Source organism: Fistularia commersonii, chromosome 14 (assembly GCF_037954325.1).
Source record: "Fistularia commersonii isolate RoL2024-O1a breed Wild chromosome 14, RoL_Fcom_v1.0, whole genome shotgun sequence".
NCBI classification, from domain to species: Eukaryota; Metazoa; Chordata; class Actinopteri; order Syngnathiformes; family Fistulariidae; genus Fistularia; species Fistularia commersonii.
Window position 1 is genome coordinate 8,747,288 of NC_141297.1, and position 26,192 is coordinate 8,773,479.

At 42.4% G+C, this 26,192-nt stretch overlaps 1 protein-coding gene and 1 long non-coding RNA gene across 3 annotated transcripts in view; one reads left to right on the forward strand and one right to left on the reverse strand.

The window, feature by feature from the left end:
• LOC147227193 (monocarboxylate transporter 1-like) overlaps nt 1-26,192 on the forward strand; it is a 41,036-nt gene that overhangs the window by 2,553 nt on the left and 12,291 nt on the right. Inside the window, exons 1-2 of one of the 2 annotated variants that reach the window (XM_086159458.1) lie at nt 11,832-12,270; nt 21,526-21,850. In XM_086159458.1, the coding sequence (XP_086015584.1) occupies nt 21,634-21,850 (217 nt within the window). In that variant the 5' untranslated portion in view covers nt 11,832-12,270; nt 21,526-21,633. Of the gene's footprint in view, nt 1-11,831; nt 12,271-21,525; nt 21,851-26,192 lie in introns of those variants that run through there. The other variant, XM_086159459.1, reaches the window with a different exon arrangement.
• LOC147227194 (uncharacterized) lies at nt 20,378-21,582 on the reverse strand. Its single transcript, XR_015107100.1, has 3 exons — nt 21,489-21,582; nt 20,596-20,763; nt 20,378-20,513 (listed from the first exon to the last, which is right to left on the reverse strand). It is a non-coding gene; the product is annotated as an uncharacterized LOC147227194 (long non-coding RNA).

The window sequence follows — 26,192 nt, forward strand, 5'->3', positions numbered from 1 at the left end:
AGAACTCATTCTGCTGCAGTTGAGTTACGGGAAGTATCTGTAAAACAAACTTGAGCTCATTGGACAATGGTTTAGGAGTTGATTATTTTGGAAAACCTCCAGACAAATATATCCCAATTTCCCTGCCAAAGGAGTCTAATAAATGAGCAAACTGGCCCAGAATAACCCGATAGCCATAATAAATTCCTGCTGTGTTAAACATTTGCTCTATTAGTTTGTCTAAACTGACGAAAGAACAAAATTTAAGCAGGCTGAACGGCTGAACCTCTTCTGTACAACATGAGATCATAAAAACAGCTTTCGTGCGTGTGCGCGTGTGCGTGTGAGTGTGAGTGGGTGTGTGTGTGTGTGTGTGCGTGCGTGCGTGCGTGCGTGCGTGTGCGTGTGTGTGTGTGTATATATATACACATACTTTTATGATGTAAATTATATTAAAGTACTGTTTTGGAATATTTGGTTAAATGACGCTTCTTGTTAGCTCATTCTCAGAATATGCATGTTCAATATGAAACTAGACCAGCAGGGAGCGCTAATACATTAAAATGTCAACTTACTGGCCAGCCACTTTTGCAATGCTCTTATTCAGCCACTGGATGACAGACAATACATTTAAAACTAACCAATCTTAATTATCTGAATCATTTTACACATTTTTAGATGATCTCTGTAAATGTTTGTCTTGTTTAATTTGCTGCACAAACAGGAAAAATATATGTAAAAATTTATTACAAATCAGCAGATAATATGTCCACGTGCACATGTTCTGTAAAATAATGAAGCTATACATCCCAATGAAAGAGCTGCCTGTTGCTCAGACAGGGCTTTGTTGGAATGCAGAGCCACTTCACACCCACACATGACAGCAGGTCCATCAGTCACCACTATTTTTAGACCGTTCTGAGAAAGTGACATTTACAGAAACTCAATTTTTTGAAGAAAATTATTCTTTTGCAAAAATCGATAATTTCACCAAAGCCTAGGAGGCTCCTGTACATCATTTAACAGCCCAAGCAGTCAGTTAAAACGTATTATGAATATAAGGCAATAAAAGAAGCGCACAGCGAGTCTCTAAAACCTCTGTTCTGTTTCTGAACCGTCCACTGAAGCAGGAGAGCCTGTGTCAATGCCCGGCCACAGCAAAATGCAATACAACACAATGACCACTACATTCCTCCTTTTCCATGTGTTTCACATCTGCCTACGCATGAAAGAGGGGTGGGTGGGTGGGAAAAACTCACACATTCATTCAATTAGCTAAAGCATGCACATGACTAGGGGGTGCAGTAAAGGGGGCCCATAGCTGAAAGGGGCAGAAAATGTTAGAATGTACATGAAGTGGTCGAAAGCTCTGCATTAAGTGTTTCCTCACAGAGACACAACCGCTGTCTTACTAGCAAACAGGTCATTTTTAGATTTCCTTTTTATCTCAAGCGTTACTTTACTAATTCCATTATGGGCGTGGGGGCTGTGCAGCAAGAAGAAATGGCTGCTAGAAAGCCGTGACTCTGCAATGTCAAGTTGATCATATAGAACAAAAGTCAGCAAAAATGATCAAATTGGCCAAAAATATCTCTTCAGTGAACAAATGCCCTGTGTTAATGGAAAATCTAATAGAAAGATGGCAGATATCATATTATATATATGGACATTGTAACATGATCTGTTGTGGATGAAATGACGTGGCTGTTTTTTGTCTGAGGCAGATCATAACTCGTTCCTGGATCTCCTTTTTGGAAATACATTTCGAGACTCCTGAAAGGGAGACGAAAACAAATGAGCGTATCACTAGATGCAAACCGAAAGACTGTGTGAGCACTGCGGGTCAGGTGACACTGCGGTCCCATGACCCAAGGCTGACATACAAGGACAGGATTCCTGCCCGATAAGGATGACCTCTGAGTGGTGCTTGTTCTCTTGGGATGATTTGGAGGCATGAGATAGAGGACGCGTCTCTTTGGTCTTCATTACAGTTCCCCAAAGTCATTCAAGCGGTGGAGTGGCCCCCGGGGCCCCTGGATGGGCACCAGGCCTGCAGCGGCAATCAGTTTAACTGCGACATCTGATTTGAAACAATCAGAGTGGTGACAAGGAGCGAAGGAAGTTGAGACAGGCAGATGAAAGCAGAGTGAAAGAATGCCATGTGCAGCCCCCTGCCTGCTGTCATCAGCAACCTGGTCATAAATGCCATTCACGCCGTGCTGTTGGCGGCGGGTCAAGGTCAGAAGTTGCTGTAATGAAAGGGAGCGGGTGGTGTGGGTCCTACCTTGTTTTATTTTTTTTTCCGCTGACTGTCAGGCCAAGTGTTTAGAGTTACAACTAATTAACTCCCCAACCCCCCCAAGGTCTTTTCATAGAGGTCCTCCTGCCTTACATGTTGTCCACTGACCGGCAGCACATTTCTATACATGTTTCCAGGTAAATCTTGCCCTTATTTAGTGTCACTGTTTTTAGTACCATCAACCCCCAGGGATGACTCTTGAAGTATGTTCAATCTTTCAAGATCATCAGTCCCTGATGGCTTTTTACTCAATTAACCTGATTCGGCCGTTCAGCAACGAGAGTAATCGTGTTTATGTCAACAGACCTCAGCTTTCGATCAGAAGCAGGAAGCTCTTAAGTGTTGAGGTGGCAAAGTGAGGAAAAAATTGGGTTAAAACACCAATGTGGAAAAGAGGGTCACGTGACTAGATACTTGGTCTTCACAGCTGTCACGCAGGTTTGTGGCAGTAAAATAAAGTGAATCCACAGCAGATGAGCAGGATTTGACGGACTTAAAAACATCAGTCACCTCTCTCTCCACTTTTACTCAGAAACTACATTGATTGCTCCACTCAATAACACCCTGACCGTTCAAATGAATGCCATGCGCAGATTCCTTCAAGTAACGCTCGTCCAATCAGAGTAGAGGCGGTGCTTTAGTGTCCTTCCCCTAAAGCAGATCTTTTTTTTCTTTTCGGGACCTATATCACATGTGTTTTTAATGTTAACCTTCTGCTTTGTGAGGTTGCGGTTCTATATGCACACACGAATGACTGCAGATGTGAGGATAACATTCACGCATGCACATTCATGTGGTTCAGTTTGTTGAAGTGAAATTGTCATGGGTTTCTGCTGCAGACTATTGCTTTTTAAAAATCAAGATCTGACTGAAACACCCATCCATGCCACAAAGCCCCATGTAAGGGTATTTTTGTACTCAGGAGATATATTGTCTGTTCTCCTACTAAGAAAAACAGGCTTAAACGTATTTATTTTTTAATGTAATGTCATCTTTTTTTTTTTTTTTCTAATGTTTAAAATCTCTTTGTTAATTAACGTTGAGTTTATACCTTTTTATTTTCAGTGACAATGCATTTTACTTTGTCGGGAAGATTGGCATTTATTTTTGGAAAAGCTAACCTCTTTTTTGTGTTTTTTTTTTTTCTATTGTTAAATTAATTTACAAATAGTGTGAAATATCACTTTCTTTCATCATGCACCAAAAGGAGTAGATATGTTGTTTTAGACATGCCTTTTGTCTTTTGTGCATGTGAATTGTACATTGCAGTAAGCAACTTTTTTGCATATTAATGCATATTTTGAATATTCCGTTATTGAAAGCCTCAGACTTCGCCAGCTTGTTCTGGCTTCTGACTGGCGAGGAGTCGCCTTGTGACCTCCTCCAGTAGGTGGTAGTTTTTCTGTCCGTTAGCTGCTGTTGGGTTAGTATCTGTTTGTCAGTATGTTCTGTGTAACACTGCAGGGGTTTAGGGTTTATTTAACAAGGCTCTGGTCACAGTTTGTTTCAGAGGCTGTTTTGAGTTAGATTTTCTGGAGTGGTTTCATTCTGACGGGAGATGGGCTGCCTGAAGAGCAGAACCCAATGCGTGAATGGCTGTTCTGTCCAGGGAATAGAACCTGACCCATATTGGATTTTTTGGGGGTGCAGATAATAGCAAACTCAGTGAAAACTAACTGAAACTTTTGAGCTACAGTGAAGTTAATTTCAAGCTGAATACCATGAAAATACCTTGGACAATCAACTGCATGGGATTTTCATTTAATGTCAGGCTGACTTTAATGCTGGGAAACATTGGACAGATGTCGCATATAACTTGGAAATTAAATCCAGTATTAAATGAAACTCCAATGTTGGGCTGTTGAGCTTAAAAATACAATGTGAAAGTCATAAGACTGTTAAAATCTCATTGTGTGGGAGATGGCATTTCAATGTTTAGGAGACATTGTATGGACATTGAGGCAAATGAACAAACAAACTACAGTACCACCCATGCTATCCACTCGCTTTCATCATGCTGACCTTCTGACCTTGACCTTCATCAGAAAGCATGTGGTGAAAGGCAACAGCGTCAATACAACGCAAAGCATATGTCAACTGTCAGCAGAATCCAAACACAACAGTCGTCAGACGTTGCAACATTTGCGTCACAACTCTCAGGAAGCCAAATATCAATATCTAAACAACGGAATTGTTAGGCTGTGAGTGTAGATGAACATTATATGAGGTTTTTAAAAACAGAGTATGTGTATAAAATTTCAATATCCCAACAGATCACATAATAAGTACATGTGATTTATACGTTAATCAGAATGACTGATAGCAACTCAATGGCAAACTTGAGAAAAGTTTTTCCCCTTAAGTCCTGTGGGCCATGGTAGCTCCTGTGAGGCAGTTATTTGCAGAGAGATGGTCAAGGGACCCCTCACTCACATTGAGGTCTCTGCTCTGAACTGGAGGGGCAATAAAAGTTTGAAAAGTGGGTTAAAGGTAGAGGGTAAACGGAGACAGCGGAACAGGGCTAAAAGTCAGTGGGTGAGAGGCTCTTTGGATATGGACAGATAAGTGCGTGAGTGAGTCAGAGGTTAGGGAAGCCAGTTGAACAGAATCGTGAGCGAGATAAAGAGATCAATACTGGGTGTTTTCACCCTTTTTTAGCCCTAGCTGTTTCTCTGGATGACCTAAAAAACTCAGTGTTCTCTGGTCTGTCTGGTTGGACGTCACCATTCTCTGGCCAGGCATTGGGAGAGTAAGTCAACGTGTTCTGGTAGACACAAACAAACAAAGCAGCCTGTTCTTGTTTTTATGTTCCTGTTGTTTCTGTATCAAATGAAGAGCAGGTCTAAGCCCTGCCAACAAGCGCTTTTCTGACTTGTCTGATAATTTATCATGTAATCCATTTCATTTTTCTGAATCTCCATTTTTAATGGCTACACAAAAAACATACTTTGAGTGCTTTAAAAGACCATGCAGAGACTTGATGCTAAGCTGAAGGCAGCTATACATGGTGAGATACTTGCACTGTTCAATGAATTAGTAAAAAGAAGTAGGAACTTTACATTGTCTTTTGGACTGTGACTTAACAGTACCAATTACAAGTTGTAATGAAAGCTGAATTAATGGCAGTTGTGAATGGGAGAAGTTTGGAAGTAGAGTCATTGGACCTGTTACCTGAACCAAAAACTATCTGTTTAGAGCATAAATTCTCCTAGAGAGGAGGTGGTTTCTCCTTTCCATGCTGAAGCTAACCCTGAGATGTGCTCAGCAGTTGTGGGCATACTTACATACTTGTCCCCCAACTCTGTTCCTGTACATTGGGTTAAACCCAGTTGACAGAAGAGTAGCCCCTCTCCACCTTTGGGCGGGTGGATGGGTTCTGACTGCTATTTGTGCCTATGCACAACCAGTAGCTCAGAATGGTTGATATTGCCTTGGGGACTTCAATGCTCACATGGACATCGACAGTGCCCAGAAGGGCCCCCTGCGTTAAACCTGAATGATGTTTTGTTACTAGACTTCTGAGCTTGTGGCGAACTGTCCATAATAAACACTGTTCAGGCACTAGGGTGTACATATGTGCACTTGGCACCAGTACACCCTAGGCCACAGTTCCATGATGGTGTTTTTGTTCATGTCTTGGACACTTAGCTTAAGAGAGGGGTGAAGAGGTGGTCAACTGATCACCACCTGATGGTGAGTTGCCGCTAATGTTTGATGAGTATATCAGTCAGATCTGGCAGGCCCAAATGTATTAAGGTCTTTTGGGAATGTCTGCCAGAGTCTCTTCAATTCCGATCTCTGGCTAAAATTCGACCAAGTCAATACCTGTCATGTTGTAATACCTGAACCCATTGTCTAATAACAGCACTGAGGGATGCCGTTAAGCCAAGGAGTCCTATCGGGCCTTTTTGGCCTGTGAGGCTCTGTAGGCTGACAGGTACCAGCAGGCCAAGCAGAATGTGGCTTTGGTGGTTGTTGAAGCAAAAACTTGGGTGTGGGAGGAATTTGGTTAAGCTGCGAAAAAGGACTGACAGAAAGGAGTCTGTTTACTTTGTATGGGGCTGCATAGCTGCAGACCGGTCAGGGTGTCCATCTCGGCCCCTGATTAGGGGTGAGCATCAGATCCGAAACCAGCACGGAACAATGAAGGATGAGGCCTGTTTTGATTACTCCCGGGTTCAGTTTGTGGTCTGTGTGCATCTTTAACTTGGAGATGAGATGAGGTGGATGTGGGTGGACAGAGGTTCTGCTCTGACAACCAGAGTTCTGTCAATCATACGGATGATACACTGACATGTAGACCATGTCAATCCGTCATGGAACCAGTTTTCCCAAATAGATGACCCCTTTCTGCAGGGAAGGTTCTGGAGTAGTTTGAGAAACAGAACCAGGTCAACTCAATGACTTGGCCTCCAGATGATAAGCAGCGGAGTCTCTGAAGGACGTGCTGATGTCTGATCCACAAGGACTATGTCCAAAACATTCTGGATTTGAATGCTTGCTGCTGATAGTAGATGCAATTGAATGGAATCCAGGCCACATTGGGTCAGAACTGGGTTGGTGGAAAAAGCAGAACCAACACAATGTCTGTCCAGCGGTACCAATGTTGTGGCTGATGGATGCGTGTTTCTTCTCGTCCTCCCCACTCTTGACAGAATGAGTTAATATAGTTGGACTTAATGACCCCCATCACATGCACCCTATTTTTCTAAGTCATTATTCGTTTTATTTTGAAGCTGTGTTTCCTCTGTGTCTGGACTTACTTCCTGCCACCTCTGTGCTCCCAGCCTCTCTGAGCACCTTCCGCGGCTCAGTGTGTGACATCTGTTTCCAATTATCCCGCCCTCCCGGTGACTTTAGTCTTGACTCTCCCGTGTTCTTTGCCAGTTTGTCGTAATGGATTTGCGTCTCGTGTTGCAGCCTTGCCCCCCCCCCCCCCCCCCCTTTTTTTTTTTACCCTTCATCCAATGTTTAACTCTCACTGGGATCACATTCCTGCCCAACCCAATCACATTTTTTGTCTTCCTTTGTACTTAAACCATGTGTTTAAGTTTAAGACTGTCTTTTTGGCAATTGCTGTGTCTGTGGGTAGGGTTTTTCTTCCATATGTTTTTCTGAATGATTGGTGTCTGTTTTCTATTTTTTCAACGCTTTCACATGCAATAGATTGAGCTTTTTGTGCGTGTGAATGGAGGCTACATGCTGCAGGGTTTAACATGGATTGAGCGGTTTTCTGAAGGGGCGTGAGTTTGGACATCTTGGGGAAATAAAAACAAACTAACTAAACAAACATTGCCTGAGGTGCAGTCTGATTATAAGGACGGAGGTCCCTGGAGAAAATTTAACATTTTTGTCAATACAGATGAGTAAAATGTCAATAAATTTTCACAAAGGGCAGTTATTTATTTGACGATAATTCAAATTTTGAGGTTTTCAAATATCCCAATTATTTCTTTGCCTTTTTCTTAAACTTGCATGTACTTTATACTTTTTAGATACTGCTCCATTTGCAGCATTTCACTTTGTGTCCACTAAGGGCTTCAGTAAGTATCCTGAACAAATACTCCTTGTTTAAGAGGTTATAAATTCATGTACTTATTCTTATGTACAACATTTTATCTCCTAATCAATGGCATTTTTTTTTGTCTTTCACCCTTTATGGTGTGTTTTAATCCAGTTATGTCAGTATGACCACAAATATAGTCATGTGGGTTTAATTAGGTTTAACCAGACCCCACATCAGGCCCCTTGGAACCCAAAGGACCAAGAGTGAATGACACTGTAGTTTGAATATGGCGAGCCACAATGGAAATATGAGAGCCAGGCAGGAACACATAGTGTTCCACCATGTGAAAACAGAGACAAAGGACATATTTTGTCAAAAGAAGAAATAAATAATGTAATGGACAGTAATAATGTAATTCTTGTCTTCAACATCGCTGTTTCCTCCTTGTGGTGGTTCGTCCTCGTCTGGCTAAATGTGCACAGCTTGTGACTCTGTTGCAACTTCTGATTGTTCCCTGCTGGATTGTGGGGGACGCCAGGACACGTGTCGGTCCAGATCGCTTGTTGTGAGAGCAAAGACAACAGTGGATCTCAGGCTGGATGTCCATCAAAAAGGCCTTGAGCTTCAGAAGCACCAAAACACCAACGTTGTCCTTTGTGTAGAGGGACATTGTTAGAGTACCACAAATATTTTATTTCAAACGGAATCATTTTAATAAACACTATTAACCACTTTGCACAATTTGATTCTGAAACACCTCTACCAGAATTTTGAAACCTTTCCATTAAAATTTTCTGTTGACTTCAAATGTCGCAGATTTTAATTTTTTTTTTTGGACGTTAACTTATACAAACATTTATAATTTATGGTTGATATTTGCAGATGTGTGTATAAACATTTAGTTTTTTCTCTTCTTTAATTGGACAATATGACTGCGGAAACCCAGGCCGTGCCTGCCGTCAGACAAGCACAGTAACTTACAGTGGGCAGATTCTTTGTTTCTCCCATGCGGCAGCAACAAAGCCAGAGAAATCAGGTCAGAATCGATAGAACACCTTATCTCTTCCCTTCACAATGTTTGCTGTTACACGGCAGACTTTGCACTCTTTGTGGTATTACGGTTGTAATAAAAAATACTCATAATTTTAAAGAAGAAATTACTGCTATCCTGTCAGAGTGATAGGAAATTTACTGCATGCACCATGACCCCCGGATCCTCTTCAAAACCTCTTCTAACTCACTCTGCTCCTCATTGACAGTTTTTATTAGTGTTCCCAACACCCCTTCAATATTTTTCCTCCCGTACCCTTTATTCCCCCTCCCGACCCTCATCCGGCTCTGAGGGAGAGAAGCAGTCAGACAGGATCTCCGTTTCCCCTAAGCTGCTTGTTGTCTCAGGGAACCCTGAGAAAAGGGGTCTCACAGCTATTAGACAAACAGGACCAGCAAGGTCACCGGGGGCCAGAAAAATACTGGGCTGCCATGGAGAGAGCGAGTCCAGCACAGCCCGCCGGATTCTTTCACAGCCTTTGACTGTCGGCGGCCCCTCGTACAGAACTTGAAAGCCCCTCTTGGCTTGCCTCAGGTCACATCTCGCCAAAACTTTTCAGTTGCTGGTCAGCAGAATAAACGGAGGGCTGCCAGCCTCCAAACCATCGAGGTTTTTTATTTGTCAGCTAAGCATGAATAGGCTTCATAGAGATGCACCAGTTGACTTGTTGGCAAGTCAAATTGAGTAGAATTTCACCTCCTGTATTGATTTTCTTGATGCTGCTTTCAACAGATTTTGCTCACAGTACTTGTATAATAATAATTTATCCTTTGTTAATCCCCATGGGGAAATTCATTCTCTGCAATTAACCCGTCATAGATGAACCATGAGCAGTAGGCTGCCGTCCACTAGTGCCAGGGGAGCAGTTAGGCGTTCGGTGTCTTGCTCAACAACACTTTAACACACTAGGACGAGCCGGAAATCGAACTAGGAATGTTCGGTTCTAAAGACGATTGCTCTACCTCCTGCGCCTCACCGTCCCATGTGCATTTAAGATATAATGAAGATCAATCGTTTATCAATATTGGAAGTATTTGACACACTTCGGCCCTGTGATAGGAAATGTCATATACTGATGGGTAAACCAACCACTGTGTCCCCTATGAACTCCAGTGTTCACCCCTTTCACTCATGCAAACCTAACCATCTACCCCTCCTCCCCTCCCTCATTAGCAGAACCGGTTGAATATACCAATTAGCGACTGTCACATCTCAGCGCCAAATGAATCTTTACGCACGATAGGCTGGAAAGGTTGAACAGATGATGTAATGGTCGCAGCAATTATTCAGAATCACCTCATACAGCTGATTGGAAAATGGAGCGACGGGCCCGACAATGGCCTGGTCTTCTCACCAGACTGCGGCTCCTGTTACATGTACAGTTACTGGGTCGAAAGCATGTGACATACTTTTTTTTTTTTTTTTAATTTAGTGACAGATGAAAGAGGAATGTTAATTTAATGAACTGTGCCTGGACTCGTCAGTGGCTTGTGACCAACAATTTTATGTGAGACATACATTTCATGGGAAATTTGCAGCTGCCTAACAATTTCCCTGATAGAAAACGTCACATTAATTAGCTCTGGCGGGGAAGACAATTTTTAAGGATCATGTTTATTTCTGTACTTAGTATGGGATCTCCTTAGCTCTGCAAAGCACAAAGAAATGGAGTTTCTCTGCAGAACTTTGCTTAGTGCTTTCTGACTTTTATGGTCAATCCTTCTTTCAATGTCAGAAACTTCAAGCTTTATTTAAGTTACTTGCTACTTCCAGGCACTTGTGGCATTTATGCTGACTTCTTTATGCTATGTAGACACCCCCATATAAAATCAGCACGACACTATCTGAAATTTAGAGAGGGGAGAAAAAAGCAACATCATCGAAACTTTACACTGCTGTAAAATTGCTTGGCTATAATAGCAAGAAAATAGCTATTAAGAAAAGATAAACCATTCATTATCTACACAACTTGTTCTTCACTCAGGTTGCCAGAGCCTTTCCCAGCAGTCATTGGGCCAAGAGACCGTGCACCCCAAACCGGTCGCGTCATTCCCATATCTGAACAATTCAGGGTCTCCAAACACATTTGGACTTTGGGAGGAAATTGGAGAGCTCGGAGGAAACTCACACAGACCCGGGGAGAACATGGAGGCTCCACACAGAAAGGCCCCTTGTCGTAATCGAGGCCTTCTTGCTATGAGGACAGATGGCAAAATTATACATTACCATGTAAGATAAGATAAGATCCACTTTACTGATCCCCATGGGGGAAAGTTCTTTGTCACAGCAGTGTTACAGTTATAATGTCAAAAAAAAAGACAGGAGATAGCAAGACAAAAAAAAAAAAACACGAATAAATAGACCACAGACAAGAATAACAACAACATCAGGGATGATAATGGGCAACATCAAGAACAGCAAGGAACAGTGAGGGTGAAAAATACACAGCTAGAACTAAACAACAGCATAAATAGTTACAAAAGTAAATAGCAATGAATAAAATAAATACACAAAAATAGGCAGGATGTGTGCGGGCTGGGACAAACGAGGATAAGAGAGACAGCAGAGTTAGGACATGACGTAAATGGGCGAGGCAGTAAATGGGGAAGGGTAGCAAGATTGTGGAAGAAGCACAGGTGCGCTCAGACCGGTCAGAGTTGTGTGCCGACCGGACCGGACCGCTGTCATACAGTCTGATTTCCGTGGGCACAAAGGAGCGTCTGAAGTGTTCGGTTCTGCACCGGAGCGGGACGAACCGTTGGCTGAAGGAGCTACACATCAGCCGTCATGTAATCTTTAAGTGATTACCGTCTAGTTACAAAAGAATGACTTCGATTTACAAAGAGAGGACATTTATGAGAGTTGTTGGCCCGTGAAGGATTTTTGGGATGTAGCGTTCATGGAGGGAGGGGGTTTCTACCCTGCAGGCCTCCTGTGTTCTTGACACGACCTTGTGCATCTCATCCCTCGGTCTCCTCTCTTACTAAACACAGAGGGTCAGTGTTCACCCAGTCATCTGTGGTCGGTTTTTCCTCTCCGGTTGTATTCGTCTCCAACGTTAGGGGCTTCTCTGCTGCAGCGCGTCTGTATGCTCAGAGACTGAGGGATGCCGGCTTCCTCTGGAGGGGGGCGCTCTCGTACATTCTCGCGCTACCACGTTCTCCCCACTCTCTTGGAGCCAATTAGTCGGAGGGAGCGAGAGCCTGCATCAACACGCTAGCTAGGACATCCCGGCCGACACGCTCCCTCTCTCACACACACACTCACACACACACACACACTCTCTCTCACACACACACTCTCTCTCACACACACACACACTTAAGTGAAACCCCGCCGGACATCTCCGAGCCGAGGACGGTCTAACGGACACCGAGACAAAGCGGCTCAATCCACGCCGCTCACGTTTCTTGTGAACGGCCGAAGCTAATTAAGGTTAGTGGGATTTTGGCTAGCTTACCGACCAGCGCGGGCTAATTATCGTTTCAATACCGGCGCCGCCCGGGTCGCAGCGAGTGTGTGGTCCCCTGCGGCGTGGCCGGAGAGAGAAGCACACATTTCGGAAGCCCATATCTGAGAAGCCGGCTTCGATCGTGTGTGTGATCGGCGGTCACTCAGCAGGTCGGCACAGAGCAACAGCTCCCGGGCAGTGGGTAGATGAGGTCCCCGGTCTAACCCCTGGGTGCTCCAGCTGCATCTTTGATAACCTAGGTTTGTAGTTTGTTTACCAGCAATCACCTCTTTTACTGTGAAATGCCATGAGTATATCATGCGATTGCCTGCAAACACGTTAAAGGAGTGTAGACAAGGAGAAATCATTTGACTTAAATGGGCTTAACAGTACAAAAGTCAGTGTAAAATAACTCAGATGAGTAACGAATGACCTGAAAGCAGATGTATGTGATTGAATAGATAGCAAGAAATGTTCATATAATCAATCAAATTGGTCCTGAAACTGGTAGAACGTTATCATAAAACCAGCAAGGTATGTATAATAAAAGCAAAGTATTACAATAGTAAAAAATCTATAAATACTACTTTGTTCATCCCTATGAAACATTAAAAAAATAAATTGGTGATTAAGTACATGTCAGATTCACATCTGCTGGAAAATGTTGAGTAATTATATTGAGGTTGCTGGATCGGTTTAATTTTTCCTGTATGAAAAGTCATGTGAAAAGTAAGTGACGTCCATGACTCGACGCCCGGGGCCCTTGTGCACCCTTGATCTGTCTAATAGGTCAGCGTGCGATGGTGGAGGACATATGACTGCCACATGCTGTCCACAGCAGTCCTCCGTTATTGCTGATAACAACCAGTGGCGCTTGTTGTTGGTTAATAAGTGTGTGTGGTGTTTGGGCTTCCCCTGAAGCACCAGACACAGGGGGTGGCATGTTGCCCCACCTCAAACATCTCCCTCTGGGGGTCAGTCAAACCATTGTGTTTGGCAGAGCAGCTGGATCAATAAATCAAATAAGTTAATAGACCTTAAGTTTCACAACAAACACAGAGTTATGCAACAAATGGACCAGGAAATGTTTCAGTACATGTCTTGAATCCTGTGTCAGGGATTATTAATGTGGAAGCAACGCATAGGGTCACTGAAACACGTTTTATGTGATAGTGATTTTTCTGAGTCCCCACTTAGCTTTCACTCCAGTATGTGGTGTATTGTGCTCTCTGAAATTGGCACACCAAACCGATTATCAAAAGTTGTAGTTTCTCACGTCACTAACGTGTTGGAGCATGGAGTGTTTGTGTAATAGTTACTAAGAAGTAACCTCATTGTGATGACAATGAAATTGTATTTATTGCAACTAGTGGTTTGCCACATTAGTGCAGGCTTGTTTTTTGGGAGGTGTCTGATTCAGAGGTGTCACTCACTCAGTGCAGTCATCGTCACAGGCTGATCCACGGTTAATTCGTCATCAAAATTAAAAGGAAAATAAAGATGAAGAACTGATGAATTGACACAAACAGTGTAAGAGATGGATTCTTTGGAGTGGCCATTTGTCCCTGTCTCCTCCTCCTGCGGGGCATTGTGTGGTCCCCACCTCCAGCTCCATCATTCTGCCTGCATGTTAAGAGCTGCTCTGATTGCTTGCAGGTCGAGCCATTGGGGTTCTCTGTAGAACTTGGGTCAACATTTTTTTTCAAAGGGCTGACTGAACGGATTTGGTTATTAATTGCAATAGTGACAACTCCTATGTTGTTCAGTTGAAACTTATCAGCTTCAAGGCACTTCATTGCCGCCCTATGGAGGGAGCAAAGCATTACAAGATGCAGACACGGAAAGGACAGAATATTTTTTGCCACCAATTTTTTTTTTTGTCTTCACCAAAATAAAGTATTTTATTATTGAGATTCAAACTGTAACTGCAGTGAAGTAGCTTAATTGTTTGGCAGCCTGTATCTCTGCTGCTTTTGATGCAAAGAGAAACATAGCTCCGGTGAGTGTTGTTTGTTCATACAAGGCAAGATTGGGAATAATCGTGAGCGAGGCCGAGGCCTGGGACTTGTTTGTCATTTTGAGTCCAAGGGTTTATCAGGCAAATTTCAACAGTTATCTTGTGAATGTGTGTTTGACATAGTCACCTGGCAGCGTAGAGTGAATGATTCTTAAGTATCCAATGTCTACAAGCAGGGAGGGGCTGATCTACAGCCCTCGTCTGGAAAGTTACCAGTCACAAGTCATGGAAACACAAGAATACTCTTTCCTCCTTCACATTTCATTCGGCAGGTCTACCATGATAGACATATAGAGGCTTTAAGTCTTGTGTGTGATCTTGAAACAAAATCAAAGAAAGTTTTTCGGTTAGAGTTTTTCCTCTAGTACCCAAAACGTACATGCTGTACGTGAACAGCTGAAGGTCGCCGAGGGTGTGCGCGTGCCTGTGTGTGTTCGCTTGCGAGCCCACCCAGATCAGAGTTTCATACTGAACGAATGTGATGCTGACCTATGAACAAGTATGTCAGGATTTTGATCCTGGTCCAAAGTCCTCTCAGTCAGTCAAATAAAACGCAGCTCACTTTTCTTAATACAGTTGTGAGTACAACTACAGCCTGTGCCAATTTTTTAATATACGAATATATGTGTATGAAATTACATACAATTCTCAGCATAAAAACCTCATATAAAATTGTCAGGAAAGCCTTTACAATCTGCAAAAAAATGAATTTAAAGAAAAAAGACCAGAAATTTCCATGAAAAAGATTTAAAGAAAGCAACATCAGTGTGCCCTGAAGCTCATGGCAATGTTTTCAGGTTTCAGGTCACTACTCGGTAGATGGGCACTCCCTGACCTCCACCCTCACAAAAACCCTCACAAAATGAAGTATCCCGTTGTGATGGAACTGGATAGCAGCAGCACGATTGATGTTAGTTGTGTGATTCAGCTCCACAGTTAGCTCAAAGGAGTCAGACAGCGGCCCGGCCCTGCTCACCAATCATCAGGCTCCTCCTGTTCCTACTAAAAAATGCAGATGAAAGCAAGAGCGCACAGTAGGGTTACCGACGCAAGATGGTGGTAGTTGTAATGACCTCTGTATCTGACAATGTCAGGTTGTGAAGTCACGCCTCTGGTGCCTGGTTGACTTGACCAGGCCGGGTATTAGCTTGAGAGCACGTGCGCGAGAGCTACTGCCCTCAGGATTGCTGAAGTGTGTGAGGAGCTGGAGCTACATAAACATTGGTTCATGCCTGAGAGGTTTAAGACATCTCTGCTAAGCTGGTTTGTGTTTCACAGCCATTTAGCTGCAGAGTGAACCTGTAACGCTGGATCAGAGACCTGAACTGTTTGAGGTTTTAATCCTGGTCAAGCTGATTTACAGACTCATTGCGTCATTCCATGTTTTTTTCAGCACTTCTGTTTATAGAGCTAAATTAAGAATCAGTTACTTGAAGGCACTCTAACTCAATGGTTCCTGGAAGAAATGACCCCACTCTTGTCCCTCAAGCCTTATGGTTGTTACTGTAACTAGTTTTTTCTGAAGGAATTTATGTAGTTGCAATAACCATTGATGAACTATATCATTTGAATATTCAGCTCTGGCTGATTATATTGACATTCCATAACCTTATACATACATCCAAACTTGGAACATGATGGCCCTTAACTTTTTACTACTAAATGAGAAACAATAATAGAAACAAAGTAAAACTGGATTGTTTTAAAAATGATCAAAACAATTTATTTTGAAAAAAAATACATATTTTTGACACCATAATTGAATCAACAACTCGTTTGGAATATGTGTGAATGTGAAAGTCACACCCCAGAGCAACTTCAGGTAACTGCTGCCAGTCTTCCATTGCTGCTGAAGGGAGTGTTTGTTACTGCAGGATGAATGGCCTCATTGATAGTTCCTTCAGGAGTTGTCCTGCTTTTTGCTGTATGTTTGCACGCGCGCATGCCCACACACACACACACACACACACACACACACACACATGCACACAGCAGTAACAAACTCCAGAGACCACACTAAATCCAGGCCTTCTCGTGAAGTATGTTTCTTTGTTATAGTTGGGGCCACAATTACTCTTCCTCGTTGCTCTGTTTCCACTTTGACAACATATCCGAGCTGCAAAGAGTTTGTCTGAACTGCAGCTATGTAGAGTTTTCAAGCCTGCAAGGAACTCTAGACTGCCAGATGTTCTGCAGGCCCAATGGAGATCAAACATCTCCCCTCTGCAAAAAATAAATAAAATGAATTTAAAAAAAAAAGTTATTTACTTCTGCATCCACTAACTTTGGGCTATTAGAGGGTTAGAATGTCAAGCAGCCTGGACAAGAGGTTCCTGTGTTCATTGAAAGCTCTTGCTGAGTCTGTTCCTCACAGGGGTTAAATAGTCAAATCTAGGGACAAGGAAAAAGGGAGGTCAAAAAGTATTATCAGGTGATATATTGCGATCTGGCTCATTTGGCTCCAGGTTGGTGACCAGCCATTATTTTAGTCACGGAAGGATTTATGATGAAAGGGAAATAAAAGCCTCTCTATCTGTTTGTACGATAACGCCATTTCCTGGTGTCATGTTGGTCAGGTGACGCAGCATGAGCAAAGTAAGGTTGCACTGAACGTAGACTTGCCACGTTGAGAGGCTTGTTAGGTTTGGTTTTCAGGAACTCTGATGATGAGCTGCTTCCTTTCACCTTTGTGAACATTTTTTTTTTTTCACTCCAGCATATATGTGTACACTTTTTTTTTCTCTGAAAAATTCAATAAATTAACTTTTAAGGAGCATTTTAATCATGAGCATTAAATCCAGAAATTACCTCAAATCTATTAAATCATAAAGTTGTCTTTTTTTCCCTTGAATATTCATAAAAATGTAGAATTTTGAATTTTAGGAAGAAATTTCAACAAGAATATACATGTACATATTCACATTTTTAAGAAAAAGGGTGATATGCAGAATTATGGCAACTATAGTAGGATAAAGTTGATGAGCCTTACAGTGAAGTTATGGGAAAGAGTAGTGGAAACTATACTGAGAGCAGTAGTCAGTATTTGTGAACAGCAGGATAGCTTCATGCCTAGAAAGAGTACTACAGATGCAGTATTTGCTGCATGGTGCAGGACGCATGTTAGCTGTGAGACAGTGGACTGTAGGGGGGTAACAGAGAAGTTAAAGGTGGAGGTAGGGCTTCATCAGGGATCAGCTCTGAGCCCCTTCTTGTTTGCAGTGGTGATGGGCAGGCTGACAGATGAGGCTAGACAGGAATCGTCATGGACCATGATGTTTTTTAGATGACATTGCGATCTGTACTGAGAGCAGAGAACAGGTTGAGGAAAATCTAGATGGAAAAAAGTGTCAGGGGTACTATGTGAAAGAGGGCTATCATCCAGAATGACAGGAAAGGTGTACATGACAGTGGTGTGACCAGTAATGCTGTATGGCATTGAAACCGTTACAATGATGAAAGACAGGAGGCAGAGCTAGAGGTCGCAGAGATGAAGATGCTAAGGTTCTCTTTGGGAGGGACCAGGATGGATAAGATCAGGAATGAGTCTATCAGAAGAACCGCACATGTAAGATGTTTTGGAGAGAAGGTTAAAGAAGCCAGACTGAGATGGTTTGGTCATGTACATATGAGGGATAGTGAATATAGTGGTAGACAGATGTTGGAATTTGAGTTGCCAGGCAGGAGATCTAGAGGAAGACCAAAGAGAAGATTTATGGATGGAGTGGGAGAGGATATGAAAGTAGTTGGTGTGAGAGAGGAGGATACAGAGAATAGGGTTAGATGGAGGAGGCTTATTCGCTGTGGTGACCCCTGAAGGGAAAAGCCGAAAGGAGAAGAAGCATTGCTGCCTGTGTTTATAGAGACTAAACATAAGAGACATCTCTTATGTTTAGTGTCTTCAATGTAATTTCTCTTGTATATTCGTCATTGTGGTCTGGCTGAGGGTCATGTTTGGGGGGCCGTTGGAGGTCCCTGCGGCAGCATTAGTCTCCCAGTCATCACATTCCTCTGTGTAGAGGAAGACCAGGCTGCAGCCAAGGTCAGGAACCCATCCTAAACAAGCCACAAGGTCTGAAGCTCTGGTTCTCCAGCCTTGATCTTGTTTTGCAGGATAAGGTATTTTCCATGTCCTCTCTATTATGATATGGAGATGCAGCGAAGAAACTGTATATTGGAGCAAAACTTGTAAGAAGGTGGAAAGTGAAATGGTGTATTTACTCAAGCACATGGGAAATATGGGTTAGTGAGGTCACCAGCGGGGGAGCTATCAGGCAACACCTGTGAGAAACAGGAGAGTGAAGACTCCACATCCTGTTTATCAGTTTTTATCACCATCTTTTCAGATTGTCGTTATTTCTTTTTAATGCTCCCAGGGATTTGGCACAGATGTTCACATTGAGTCACAACTGATGAAGGCAACCTCTCAATCCTCCAATTCCCACTTGTTAAATGTGAATATTTTCTGGTTAACATATTGTTTTTGTCCACATTTTTTAACCTTTGTGAACTTTTTGAAAGAACAATCATCTGTCATGAGTGAGTCTTTTTAAAGAAATATTTATGGTACCAGTTTAGAACACAGTCTTATATCAGCCAGTTTTAAAATTCAACATTTTGAGTTGATGACGTTCAGTGCCAGGATGATGTTTGACTCTACCTCAAGTTGAGTTTGCACTGAAGTTAAACATCAGGTGGAGGTAAGAATCCAGCATGCTGAGTTAGGAAAGTAGCAAAAAAGCAAGTAAACCCCAAAACATAAAAAGTACTTCATGTCCTGTGATAATGTCAGCTGACTGACGTGTGAGTGAGACTTTGGTTGCTCTGTGTCATTATTTTCACATCTTTGTTTGCTGTCTTGCATCCAACCAGATTTGAAGGGAAATTATTTTCCCAGATGAAGTCAGACCTAGTCAGGAAACGCCGAGACTTCATGCAGGCTCAATGACTGTCTGCCCTTCAATCAGACAATTTGTCCCAAGCAAACACACCTGAATGACAACTGTACACACACCTCACACTGAAAGTTGTAAAATGGGCGGCGCTTTGGTTTGGAGAGCAAGGAGCTCCATTGCTCTGCAGTTGGGCTGAACGTGCGCAAGCCTCAACCCCTGTGACAGTTGAGGCTCGCATTGAGGTCTGATCTGCAGCTGCTCGTGTGTGTGTGTGTGTGTGTGTGTGTGTGTGTGTGTGTGTGTTTGCGCGTGCGTGCCTGTGTGTGAACTGAAACAGACACAGTCACACACTAGCTCAGGCACATTTCTGATTTGTGACGTGATACTATTTGCTCTGGGCTGGTTGCAGTTGCTCTAAATGTGCGTGTGTTCACTGACAGTGTTCTGACCTCTGCAGGTCAGCAATCAAATGTATGACCTTAATTGAAAAGTGAAAATGATAGTGCCATTACCGAACGGTTCAATACTTAAATGACCAAACCACACTCAGACACGGTTCCGTGCAAAATTATACCCAGGAGCCTGAAACCATTTTTTTCTGCATAAAGGCCTGTCAGTACTGGTCTGACTCTGGAGTTTCTTGTTTTTTTTTCCTGTTGGAGTTTAAGTCATCACTGAGTTTGAAAATGTGACTTACAGACTTACAGGCTGCAACATTCACCAGGGAAAAAATGTTACAAGTTTACTGTTTTGATTCTTCTTATGGGCTTATTCTCCCCCCTAAAACATGAAAATCACACAAGTGAAATGTTAATCAGTTTGTCATTGAAGATACAAGTAGCTTGAAAATTCAAGTCATACTTATTCATACTAAAAATCATCAAGAAATTTAACTATAAAAAGTTACCTGAAAAATAATGATCCGGGAAAAATTCCCTATAAATTAATCAAGGACTTTGAACATCCAAGAAAAGACTCAAACTCACAAGAGCAAGAAGACATTAGGTAACAAATTAGAAACACATATTTTACATTGTACCGTTCAGATCTTGTTTTTTGCATACTGCAGTGCAGAGCCACCATGCTGTTCTCCCTCAAAGTGAAAGTGCCATTGTGGAAGGAAGCAACCAAAAGGTTAACTGAAAATATTCAAACTCACAAGAGAAGGTAATTGCGGTTGTTTTGTCAAAGTAGAAGACTTCCAAGTGCAATTTGTACATGTTCATTGATTTTTGCTCAACCACTGCATTGTGGAGATTGTGGCCGCTGCCTGGAAGCATCGAGTTGAGGAAACGAGATAGCCAGTGACTGTGTGGGGCTGAGGATAACAGTTGTTAGCAGTTGGTTGTTTACAGATAAACCAGACTAAACTCCATGTAGCCAAGCAATTCATTACTCACCACAAGGATGGTTGGGCTCAGGCTTTGCTTTTTTTTTTCCCCCCCAAACATAGTGCTGCATCACAGAATTAGCTTGAAGTGCCTGCTGGAGACTATTTAAGGTAAATGGCCCAAACAGTAGCAGAGCTGAAGTCAGAGCCGGACAAAAATAGCCGTGTTATGGTTGGCCTATATGAAAAAGAGGACATTAGTTGGACAAGGCCTGGTGATTTCTAGACCTTTTTAGCTTCTCCCAAGACACTACCTCGGCAAATACTGCAGTTTTTTCCTGCATGGGATGGATAATTTATTTATTTACCCATTTATTTTGTCATCTGTTTGTAAGAGCAGGGTAGGTGAGGTGAAGCCCACACCACCCCTCCACGGATGTTTGCTACTATTTTAACGTGAGAATCAAAATCATAGTGCAATACTGGGAGCGGAACCATTAGACCCTGAAAAGTGGAATAGAAATGCTTAAAGGTCATTAATAAATTGCCCATGAATCAGGAAATAACAATCTAGAAAAAAGTGAAATGTGTGTTTAAACAATGGACAGAAAATTCTCAATAGGTTAAAATGCGTGCCAGTTTAGTGATTTGCTGTGTCAGATTATTTTCTTTTAAATTAAAATCTCAAGACTCAAGTAATCTTAGACTTATATTTTAGGAAGAAGCTCACTCTAGTTTGTATTCATTGGTTTAATTTGTGTTCTCAAGATTTCTCAAACTGTCAGATATTAACCAAAAACAGCCTCCCTGACAGATTTCTCCACGTAAAAATGAAGTAGAATTTGAATATTAATATGTTGGGTTTTCTTAAGGTCTAACTTATGTCATCAATTGACATTCTACATCCTGCTCTGAGTAAATAATAAAATTAGACGTTTTTTTTGTTTGTTTTTTTTTTCTTACCTAGAGCCATCTTCAAAAGCTTTCTATCTCTCCACAGGTCTGAGTCTCAGCACCGATTCCAGCCCACTACTCTCGGATCCTCCAAAGCCCACCTGTCCCTCAACGGCACTGTTTGATTCCTCTTCCTCCTTCGTCTTGAGCAGACATGCCTCCACCGGTGGGCGGTCCCGTGGGGTATACACCCCCTGAGGGCGGCTGGGGCTGGGCGGTGGTGGTGGGAGCCTTCATCTCCATCGGCTTCTCCTATGCTTTCCCCAAATCCATCACGGTCTTCTTCAAGGAGATTGAGGTCATCTTCGATGCTACGCCCAGTCAAGTGTCATGGATCTCTTCCATCATGCTGGCCGTGATGTACGCTGGAGGTGAGTGTTGGCCGAAGCAAGCCCAACCCTCTGTGTGTGTGTGTGTGTGCGTGCGTGCGTGCGTGCGTGCGTGCGTGCGTGCGTGCGTGCGCGTGTCAAAGAAGCATACAACAGTAGTGTCAAGACAGCGCTGCGCGCCCGATGGCTGGCAGTAGCAGTACCTGACAGCAGCGCAAAAACTTTTTATTGTTTATTTTGCTTTCTGAAGAGTGTCTGACTCTTTAACTCTGATCCGTAAACACACCATAACATTCTTTGTCTCTGGGCTGGATCCATCAACCTGCATCTCTCAGCTCGGGTGACACTGCTGAAAGAGGTGCTAAGAAACATTCGGAAAAGCTGATACCACTGTGGTTGATGCAAGTGAGAGTCGACAATGGGCTCTGCTTGTTCTAGAGTTACAGCGAGTTGAAGGTTGGGCACATTGAATTAATGACTCCTTTATAACCCAGGGCATAATGCTGGTTCACATAGCATCCAAAGGGCATAAAGATAAGGTACTTATGTAACTGCTATCCGTAAGAAAATATAGTTGACAATTTGTGTCTTGGCCATGGAATGGACTATCTTATTGTCAGGTTTTAAGTAACTGATAAAATTGACCAAGAGCTACATGCCCTTCAGAATTAAAAGATTTGTGGATTTTAAGCAGTGATTTTCATCCTCTACATATTCTCCATCAGTTGACATATCAGACAAAGGATCCCTATCAGGTCACGGGATGAGTAGCCTGCTGAAGTGTTTGAGTTACCGTAGCAACTGGTATAGCCAAAAACTGTTACGGATTCTCACAGGAAATAATGAGCAGTGGATTATACAATGATGAATTGCAGGTGGCTAAAAGAGGCTCATCATGTAAATGTAAATGTCTGCTGAAATGTCCATGTTGTATCATTTGATTTCATTCTTCTAACGCAGAATAAGCTGTTTCTCAAAAACAAACCCTCTTTTCTTTCAAGACTACAAAGCTGTGCTGTTAGTTAGCCTGCTGACCCCAATCAGATATTTCCCTCCTCTGCTGACAGCTCACCAGTTCAGTCCATGATTCTATTAGAGCAGTGGGCCCCAACCTTTTCGGGGGACCAGTTTTGGAGACTAGTTTTATGCGTGAAAATGTTTCCGCGGACCAGTTATAGAAGCTTGGGTTCGAATAATAAAACTTTTGGCAGTTTACAGTATTTAATCTGAATACGATTACACTTTATATTAGCCAATTACAATATTAAGTGCCACAGTAAGGTGAAGGCAAAAATAAGATCTGGAAGGTCTAATGAAAAAACTATAATTTGTACCATGAAAGATTATCTTTGTGGGCCGGTACAAAATGATCTGTTGAGCCGTACTGGTTGAGGGGCCGGGAACTGGGGACCACTGTACAGAGTAAAGTGTAAGGTCACCCTGAGAGTGAAGACCTCTGCCAGGCCCAATGTCAACAAGTTTGCTAGTTAATTGATTAATTCAAAGGAAAGAAGGACAAAGCCATGTTTACCTTCAGAACCCACATGCTGAGCAGACAATTTTATCTGTATATAACATTTATGTTTACTAGTTTCAGTTCTTGTCCTTCAGCATATTCCCCCACATTTCCTTTCATGGCTTGGTAACTAGATCATTCTTAAGTACTATCCAGCCAGCAAGTTTGTTATGACCAAGTATTGTAGCTTCCTGTGTTATTTATTTTTCATTTTTTTAAATTGAAATTCCTTTTGACATTTCATGAACTTTGTTTTTCCTTTTTTATGTGTAGAACAAACAAACTTTTATCCAATTAAGACTGTGAATGAAGTATTAAGAATTTTTAGATGAATTTCAACAGTCCAACCTGTCCTTAACGTGTCGGTTGAATTTGTACAGTATATTCATAGTGTTTGTATGTAAGTCACAGTCTGTTTGGAATCAAGGTCAAATAATGAGAACAACCGAGCTGAAGTTTCTCCAGCTTTGACTCAGAAGTCGAGGGAATTTCATCATATATAAAAGTCCTGTGTTTTCGTGTGAAACAGATAAGACTGTGCTGGTCAAAGGTTGAGTTTGCGATGATCATATATTATTGTAATCATGGAGGCTTAAGCAGACACTTCTTCTCACCCTAGCGAAAACCACCACTTGGATGAAATCTAACAGACTTGTTGAACAGGAAGAAATAAGTCATTCAAGTTGAACCGACATCGACAGGAACTCTGCGTGGTTGGTGGTGGCAAAGAACTTCCGCAATGGATCTTCGTTTTTTTTTTGTTTTTTTTTTGCTGTTTTTTAACTACTGAAACTTAGTGAGCTATGTTGTAATTTTACTTTATAAAGGGCATATTCCTCTTTTTACCTTTAATGCCACAGCATCAACCATTTTTAAACTTTAAGCCTCCGGTGTTGGGTCAAGTTTCCTAATTTTCTGCTGCTCAGGCCAACATGCAAAGAAAATTCTTCGCCTTCACTGTATCTAACCTGCAGACGCTGCATGTAAAAATGGCCTCTGCTCGATCCATTGACTAGCCTGCAAGCGTCTGACTCACGAGGCATCAGGAAACTGCAGAGGAAAGAATGATGGGGGTGTAATTGCGTAACAAGAGACAGATGTAGTGTTTTTTCCCTTCTACCCTCTGTTATTCTAGAGTGCAAAATTCTGACGGCTCAGCCTGGCTTTTTCTGGGATCTCAGGTAGTGATGTCATCACACCCATTGGTGCTCAAGCATGATTCACAAAGTTGACCCAAAATAGGCATCAATTACTGAACTATCTCTGTCACTGACAGGCTACGAGAGTCACAGCATGCACACGCTGTCTGTTCCCAAGCATACACATAAAAAAAAATCACATTCATCAACTGAATGCCAAGGAAGCTGTCACAGAGGAAGAGATAGAAGTTTTGCCCGTTTTTTTAAGGGGGTCAGGCAGTAAGAGAAAGCAGACTCCTAAATGTTTGTTTCATAAACACAGACAACAAATAATTCTTTCAATAAGACCCACTCACAGTGCCAAAGATGAGATGAAATAAAACAACAGTCATAATAGATTATTAAAAGAAGTATCAAAGGGAAGTCAAACACATTTTCGAGGGACTTGATTTTTCATTCTGTGTGCTAAATGATGGTGTAATGACTTCCTCTTCTCCTTTCGGCTTTTCCCTTCAGGGGTCAACACAGCAAATCAACCTTCCCCATCTAACCTTTATCTCTGTATCCTCCTCTCTCACACCAACAAGCTTCAAATCCTCTCTCACGAGGATATGAATTCCAATTCCAGCATCCGTCTACCACTATATTCACTATCCCTCCTCCGTACATGACTAAACCATCTCAGTCTGGCTTCTTTAACCTTCTCTCCAAAACATCTAACATGTGCTGTTCCTCTGATAGACTCATTCCTGATCCTATCCGTCCTGGTAACTCCCAAAGAGAACCTTAGCATCTTCATCTCTGTGACCTCTAGCTCTGCCTCCTGTCTTTTCATCACTGTTACTGTTTCTATGCCGTACAGCATCTCTGGTCTCACCACTGTATACAAGATGTAGTCTACTTGCGTGCTCCTACTTTGGCTCTAAAATGTTACCCTGTGTTCCTGTCTTTTCTGGAAAAAGACTGTTCACAACAGGCATTTCCATCCTTTTTGCAAAGTCTACCCCACCTGTCCCTCTGCGTTCCTATCCTGTATACTAAACCTGCCCATCACTTCTTCAACCCCTCTATTGCTTGCATCAACATGCCCATTGAAGTCCACACCAATTACCACTTTCTCATGTCTGGGGATATTCTGCATCGCTTCATCTAACTCATTCCAGAACTTCTCCTTCTCCTTGAACTCACATCCCACCTGCGGGGCATAGCCACTAACATTGAACATCACACCTTCAATTTCCAGTTTTAGACTCATGTCTAAATGTCAGTCTTTTCACCTCCAGAACATTCCTAACAAACTCCTCCTTCAAGAGAATTCCTAATTCCTACTCTATTTCTCTTCCTGTCAGTACCATGTTAGTACAACTTAAAGCCTGTTCCAAAGCTTCTGGCCTTACTACCTTTCCACCTTGTCTCCTGGACACACAGTATATACCTTCCTTCTCTGCATCATGACGACCAACGCTCTACCTTTTCCAGTCATAGTCCTAATATTCAAAGTCCCTACATTCAGTCCCAGATTTCTGCTTCCGAACACGCCTTCCTCCTCTCCCTCTTCAACCCACAGTGGCCCAATTTCCACTGGCACCCTGTAGGCTATCTCTACCAATGGCGGTCACTGTTAACCCGGGCCTCAACTGATCTGGTATGAGGTTATTAGGTTTGATTCGCATGTTTGGTTTTGGCAAAGTTTTAGGCTAGCATGCTACCCTCACGCTGCATTAAATGA